The sequence below is a fragment of the Nasonia vitripennis genome, chromosome 1, assembly GCF_009193385.2.
Source record: "Nasonia vitripennis strain AsymCx chromosome 1, Nvit_psr_1.1, whole genome shotgun sequence".
NCBI lineage: Eukaryota > Metazoa > Arthropoda > Insecta > Hymenoptera > Pteromalidae > Nasonia > Nasonia vitripennis.
The window spans coordinates 14,665,015-14,672,521 of NC_045757.1; the positions used below are offsets into that span (position 1 = coordinate 14,665,015).

The 7,507-nt window shown below is 42.7% G+C and overlaps 1 protein-coding gene across 1 annotated transcript; it reads right to left on the minus strand.

Annotated features, from left to right (window-relative positions):
* Positions 1 to 3,740: 3,740 nt before the first annotated feature.
* Positions 3,741 to 7,414, minus strand: LOC100121736 (coiled-coil domain-containing protein 102A). The gene is made up of 6 exons (XM_001605296.6): positions 7,192 to 7,414; positions 6,995 to 7,125; positions 6,193 to 6,875; positions 5,892 to 6,117; positions 5,313 to 5,794; positions 3,741 to 5,201 (listed from the first exon to the last, which is right to left on the minus strand). The coding sequence occupies exons 2-6, from the start codon at positions 7,106 to 7,108 to the stop codon at positions 5,093 to 5,095; spliced, it is 1,614 nt and encodes a 537-aa protein (XP_001605346.2). The 5' UTR covers positions 7,109 to 7,125; positions 7,192 to 7,414; the 3' UTR covers positions 3,741 to 5,092.
* Positions 7,415 to 7,507: the final 93 nt, after the last annotated feature.

Genomic DNA, 7,507 nt, shown 5'->3' on the forward strand with positions numbered 1-7,507 from the left:
AGCTCAAACTCCCGGAGGTGTTGTGTATCAACCAGGAATACAAACCGGTGGTGCAGTTCTCTATCCTCCTGGAACGCAAATAGGAGGAGGTGGTGTACCTGGAGCACAAACTCCAGGTATCGTCTACCAGCCAGGAACACAGGCAGGAGTTGTTGGTCCAGGAGTTCAAACTCCAGGTGGTGTTTACTATCCTCCTGGCACGCCAATCACGGGAAGCGGTGGCCCTGGGACACAGACGGGGAGTGTATATCAACCAGGAACGCAAGTAGGCGCTGTTACTCCAGGCACTCAATCACCAGGTAGTGGTCAGGGAACTGTTATCGGAGGCACATATCCGCCAGGAACCCAATTAGTTCGTGGTGGTACGCCAGGTACTAGTGTTTATCAACCTGGTATGCAGTTACCTGGCGGAACATACCTACCGGGTACCCAGATCACAGGAGGTGTTTATCCTCCAGGTAAGCAAGTAGGAGGCGGTACTCAAGTACCGGGTGGTACAGTTTATCAACCTGGAGCCCAAATGCCAGGAGGAGTCGTTTATACGCCGGGAACACAAGTTTCTGCGGGAGGTAGCCCAGGAACACAAACTGGTGTTAGTTATCAACCGGGCGCGCAAATACCAGGTGGAGGAACTTATCCACCAGGCACACAAGTCATTGGCGGAACGCCTTATCCCCCAGGAAAGCAAATCATTGACGGTGTTCCTTATCCACCAGGAACAGTAATACCAGGAGGTGGCGTTTATCCTCCTGGAACTCAAGTTGGCGGTGGTGTTTATTCTCCTGGAACGCAAGTTGGCGGTGGCGTTTATCCACCAGGAACGCAAGTTGGCGGTGGTGTTTATCCACCAGGAACACAAGTTGGCGGAGGCGTTTATCCACCAGGAACGCAAGTTGGCGGAGGCATTTATCCACCAGGAACGCAAGTTGGCGGAGACATTTATCCTCCAGGAACGCAAGTTGGCGGTGGTGTTTATCCACCAGGAACGCAAATAGGTGGCGTCGCTTATCCACCAAGCGTTGTACCTAGTGGACAAGTTACACAGCCTGGAATCACGCCTGGATTACACGTTCCTGGAGGAGTATTAATTCCTGGAGTCACGCCTGGAACACAGTTTCCTGGTGGAGTGATACCAGGCACACAAACAGGAGGTGTTTATCCTCCAGGTAATTTTCAATTAGTTTCCGCTTGTACTAATAATGGTGATATTATCCACGATACTAATAATAATTTTTAATATTTCTTAGGTACTAGCGGTACCGGTACAACAACATATCCAGGACAGGTTCCAGCTGGAGTGACTGGTCCGCCCGTAACGGGTGGAGAGCAAAAACCTATAATGAGAGGTGACATTCCGGGAACTGTCCTGTATCCTGCACCGCAACTAGAAACTGGAACACCAGGTGGTAGCGTACCAACAATCGTACCAGGTACAGCAGTAGCATAATCAAAACAAATTCTACCTTGAACTCTGTTGTACATTATATTAAATCAAATTTTATGAGCGAATAGGTGGATATCCAGGTCTGATTCCAGGTCAATATCCAGGCGGCGGAACCGTATTAATACCAGGTCAAGGACCTGTTGTCGGTGTACCGGGAACTACTGGAGTAGTAGGAGGTGGTGGTCAAACTGTTGTCACTGGACAACAGGCCGGCGGTGGAACCATTAATGCCGCAGCTGACGACGGCTCAGACTCCCAAGCCATCAGTTCGGTCACTCAAGGCGAGGCAGGAACACAAGCCAGTGCCACAGCTGAAGGACGTCATGGTCAAGGCAGCGCAAAATCCCAAGTGACCGGTACCTATACTGGATCAGGATCGTTCTCCGCGCAGGCTGGTACCAGTGATAATACCAAGAGCGCTCAGACTCAGGTATGGAGTTTTACAATATTTCAATTTTAGTTGCAAGTACAACTTGTGTAAACAAGCTAATGCCTGGCGTTAATATTGTGTGACAGGTAAGCGGCGGCAAAGACGGAGCAAAGAGCAGCGCACAAGGTAGCGGTGGTCTAGGCAAGAGCCAAACCCAGGTAGAACTGGACTCGAACTCCGGCGCTACCTCGACTAATGCTCAGAGCAGTGGCTGGAACCACGGGACCAACTCTCAAGTTCAGGCGAGCTCGAAGGGCGGCATGGCCGATGCCCAGGCGAACGGCGAGGGACAGACCTCGAGCCAGGCGCAAATCGGCTTCCAACCGTACGTGAGCGATCGCAAGGAAAACCCAGCCCAGGAACGAAGGGACAAACCTTTCCGAGGTGGTGGCACAGCCTCGGCGCAGAGCGGTACCTTCCGCGGCCAGTCTCAGTCTCAGCTCCAGGGCAGCTTCCACTATGGCATCACCTACACTGGCGCAGCTCAGGCCGGTTCCGGTTCCGGAGCCGCCGCTCTCAGAAAACCATTCAACTTCAGCAATACCGATCCCGAATTATTCAAACCCTTCAAGCTGGAGATAACGACCGAAGCCCCAAGGGAGCAGCTCCAAGGGGAGAGCTCGAACTCCAGGCAGACGGTGATCGCGATCACACAGAGAAACGCCCAGGCGGAAAAGAAGAACAATAATCGACCAGATCGTCCTCCCTACGAGGCGAACGTCGATGACTACGAGGAATACGAGGACGAGGAATACGGAGAGAGGCAGACAACGGCACCCAGCGCGAGACAGACAATGCGTGTCGTTACCGATGGCGAATACGATGTGAGCGTTCGCCAGGAGGAAAGTACCGAGGAATCAACGAGTCGGTCGCTTCCCGGCTACATCGCACCGGCGACTCACCGAGCCAAGGTCACGTCGGTAGCAGGCAGGAAAACCATAGCCCAAGGCGACGGCAGGTCTCAAAGCCAGACGGTTACCATAGTCCCAGTCAGCCGAACCTCGACCACGTCCAGAGCTTCCTCGGACACCAGGTCGCTGAAACCTGCTGTGAGCTCGACTCCGAAAACTAACTACGTATCGGTGGCCAACAGCGTCGCCGGGAAGATAGACGACAAGAATCCACCTGGTAAAAAGTACGAGCATAGATATTACACCAAGAGTTCGACCTGTGGATACTTTACATTCTCATGTAATGTGGTATACGGGGCGAACGGCAGGAGGAAGATTTGCAAGCCCAAGATGCCAACCTATGCCGATGGCACGCCCAAGTGCTAAGGAAATCGCAGAGCGCATACGGTAGTCGAGTTTTTAGATTTTTAGTATTCTTTTGTAGTAGATTGAGAAGAAGCTTTCAATTGATCAAGGCCTCTGTAGTACTGTTGCAAAGATGCTTTTCTTGATTTTTGAGATACAGTTCGTTCGTAAGAGGTAGATTCATTATATGGATCGTTTTTTCTTTTAAATCACTGCCTTGTATTTTGACACTTACAATAGAATCATTCGCTCAGAAGTCATGAAACTTTCACTGCATTAAAACAAAAATTAGTTCTCATCTGTACATGATGAACATCGTGTTATTGTTGTATGAAACACTGCCATTATAAATAACGAAGACTGGGTTGAATAATGAAAAAGATAGACTGCATGTAAGGTTTAAAAATAATGTAATCACAAAATTATACAATTATTAGCTGCACATTCCAGTGTATACTATTTATGTATAAATAAAGCTTTTTTTATACAATAATATTTAAATAAAGGAAAATCAATAAATTAAGTATCTCGTTATAATCATTCAACTTAGACCTAAATAAATGCGTGATAAAGAAAACACCGAATCACAATAAAAAGATGAAACTCGATACATTGTATATACGTATAATTCTTTAAATTGATTCGTATAGAGGATCTTTTCTTTTCAACGATAAAAGCGACAAAATATCAAACTTTGTTTCATGCCTGCTCTTCGCGTTCTCTGCATTAATCATCAAGGTACTTCAAGGTATACAGCTCCATACATTATTGCTTACGATCTGACATATACACGCGCGACATTATCCTTCGCATTAAAAGTCCTCATCGACATTAATTATTTTTCGTTAGATCTGAGTTTTGAAAGAACCTCCAATGTTATAATTATATTTGTATCATTATCTCATCACTGAATACGCGAGTCAGTCATTTTGGTAAATCTGAGGTATCATTTATGTATAAAAGTCTTCTTAATTTTGCGCAAACGCAAGAGGAGTTTCTCGTATGTACAACGAACGTTTGATTATGTACATAACGCGAACAAAAAAATCAGCGAGTAGTTACAGCGATCGGCATAATAGAGTAGAAAAATGATTCTGTTACTACATTCAAATAGAACCAGTTAAAATTGAGTAACGTTAACTTCAACGTTCTTTAATTAAAATACTTTGATCGAGCCATTAGAACACGGTAACATATTAATATCACTTTATTTATGATTAAAGTGTGTGTGTGTTATACTTATAGTTACTTAAGTGAATCACGTTTTTTATTTTATGTGCTAATATTTATCTGCGAATAAAATTTTTTAGCATAAAAAAGTAACAAAAAAGTGTTACTGAGTAAAAAAATTAATAATACGTTATCACACACAACGGAAGTAAAAAGATAAACTAAATAATCACGTTGTATATACATTAAATAAGTATATATATCGAATAAAATACGACAGTCATACAAATTTCTGACTAATTATAATATTACAGATACTAACTAATAATCATTATATCACGAAGCTCATTATACTTCGCATAAAATAAGCATCCAATACATAATTCTAATTCAAAGAATCTCGTGATTCGCTCAAACTTAGAACGACGAGTCACCGTAATCATTGCTTTCTCATTTCGGAAACACTATATTTATACACATTTACAGATACGGCAATAGGGTAGTATTTTTCTCGTAGAACGTTAATTTGTCGCTTCAATCGTGAAGAATAGCTATTACTCTTGTTTATACATCTTTCCTTATATTATAGTTTTCTCTATTTGACCTTAATTATTATTTCTTACGCTCCCAATACTGCGGAAGTTAATTTAAATATATATTTTTGTTCGTTTTATCTTCTGTGACGTGCAGGTACTAGGCAATTTTTAATGCATGGTCTCCGAGAATAAGTGAGTTTACGTTAACTCTCTCCCTTTGGTATCGAATCGAAGGCTCGCTGATAAAATTTTTTGCTTAGCAGTTCTTACCGTCGGCTATCTCGTCCTCCTCGTCATCGTCGTCGTCGCGAGTCTTATCATCCATTATCTCTGCCACTACGTCCGGTGCTCGACTCTCAGAAATACTAGCGAGAAAGAAAATTGAATAAGTCATTTATAATACATGAAATACTTATAATTTTGGATTATATTGACTATATTAGAAAAGCGTTTGAAAAATATGCAACAGTACTCACCTGTTTCTATAGTGCTCCAGTTGAGTACTAGTGTTTTCTAATTGCTCCGTCAGATCCTCGTTAGCCCTCTGCAGTCTTCTGATTGAGTTATTTGCAGCATCAACCTCATCCTGAGCCAGAGCCAATTCCTTCTTCAACTCTTCAACTCTTGCTCTTATCCTCTTCACCTCAGCCTCGTACTGTTCAGATCTGCGACTAGCATGAGATAGCTCGGTAGTTTTTTCTGCTAACATTTTTTTTAACTTGGCATGAGAATGCTTCAGATCAACAAGCTCTTTGTTGCGGTCCAGAAGCTCCTGCTGTAGTTGTTTGGAATCGGCATCGCAGCTTGAAACTGGTCGTGATTTTCGCTCTACTCGGTCTTGCAAATCACGTAGTTCACTGCGCAATTGTTTATTCTCACGCTCAAGCGAAATTTTTTCCGTTTCCAAGCGTTCGCGCTTGCCCCATTCAGCTGCGTTCTCCGCTTGCAACTTTTCTAGCTATAAAAATTTTAATAATTTTTAGTAAAAATTTGTTCTTTTAGTCAAAAAAAATAATAATAATAATAATAATAGGAAAATAAGGTACGATTAATACCTCCGCTCTAAGTTCCGATAATCGTCTATCCATCCCCTCGCGATTAGTAGCTTCGTCAATGAGATCAGCTTGTGCTGCACTTAATTCCCCTTGAAAACGTCCTTTTAATTCCAGCAACTCTTTCATTGCCTCGGTGCGGCTGTCTTGCAACTCCTCACACCTTTCTCTCAACGTGAGTATTTCCATTCTCAGTTTCTCCATACCACGATGTAACGAAGATTTTTCCCTGAAAAATAATCGAAAATCAATTTCAATCAAATATAGATGATTAGAAATGATGTTATCAATTAGGTAGACTTACTCTCTTTCGGCACTTATTGTCTTTGTTGCCTCTTCTAGTCTTAAATTAAGCATAGACATTTTTTGCATCAGAGCTTCCTCATTTGCACTGTCTATTCGGGAATGTCGTTTTTCTTGAGGCGTGGGTGAGGTATCTTTGTGCTCTACAGTGTGCTTTGGTACTGCTCCTTGTAAAATGTACTCTTCTATATCTTTATCTAGAGAACTACGTCCATCTATACTGTCCTTGGCAGTAGGAGGACTTTTACAAGTACTAAACTCTTTTTTTGATGATGAGGGAGTGATGTTCCCTGTCTGTTCAATATTGTTGTATACATCTAACAGTTCATCCACTCCTAAAGCACTTTTCAGCTGTGGGTCAGAATCCAGAACTGAAATCAACTGCTGATCAAACTGTCCTGCATGCTTCAGCAGTATCATGTGAACCTTTTCCATTTCTTTCTTAAGCTGAGTATTTTGTGTTTCTAATTCCCGAGACTCCTGTTTGTAAGCGTTTAAGTCTTTCATGGCAGCTTCCAATTTAGATTTCAGAATTTTAGCCTCCTTCTTGGCCTTGTTTCTTTCATCTCGAACTTCGCACCACTTTTCTCTCCAATTAGCAGTACAGTCTGACCACCATCTCATAGTCTTTTCCATCTGTGCTGCCCTTGCTTTGGCCTCATCCAGTTCCCTGTGCAATATTGCCTAAAATAGTTCATAAAACACTTGAATTTGTATACTTGAAGAACGTAAATATTTAGAAAAAAAATTTTATAGAACACCATTAAACACCCATTCCACAACTATTATGTGCAGTCTCTAACCTCTTTGGACTCCCATTCACTGTCTGCATACCGAGGTGAACCTGGTGAGCTGGCATCATGTTCCCTCAAATGTCTCCTAGAAGACGTTCCACTGGCTGAGGATGACTGAGCCATGGCTAAGGCTATCTCACCTGTAAAATTATTGTCATAAAAATTCTGAAAACAGTTGTTTTTAATTTTCATTCGCAATTACTCACTTTTGTCGGCATTTACTTTTCACACCTCATATCGTAAAGTCAAGGGGTAAATTATTCGATCCGATGAACATCAGAGGGTGCAAAGTGTTTGGCGATTGACATTTGCCTGCAGACGCCAGTGCGTGAATCACATTCACATTTGCTACCAAAATCGATCATCTCAATAATATCTTTGGGAAATTATCTTACATCGTCAATGAGAGGCGATACGTCAATTACTTTATGCGACGGGACGCCAAGTACTCAAAGTTAGTGTAATTAATAAATTAAACACTGCTGAAGGAAAACAGATGTTTTTTTACAGACAAAATAAAAA

Excerpts from the sequence above, each read along its gene's own strand:
- LOC100121736 (XM_001605296.6), bottom strand. The coding sequence starts at position 7,108 with ATGGCTCAGTCATCCTCAGCCAGTGGAACGTCTTCTAGGAGACATTTG. Across the intron at positions 6,118-6,192 it reads ACAATAAGTGCCGAAAGAGA|GGAAAAATCTTCGTTACATC; the intron begins GTAAGTCTACCT and ends ATTATTTTTCAG. Across the intron at positions 5,202-5,312 it reads CTGGAGCACTATAGAAACAG|TATTTCTGAGAGTCGAGCAC; the intron begins GTGAGTACTGTT and ends CTTTCTCGCTAG.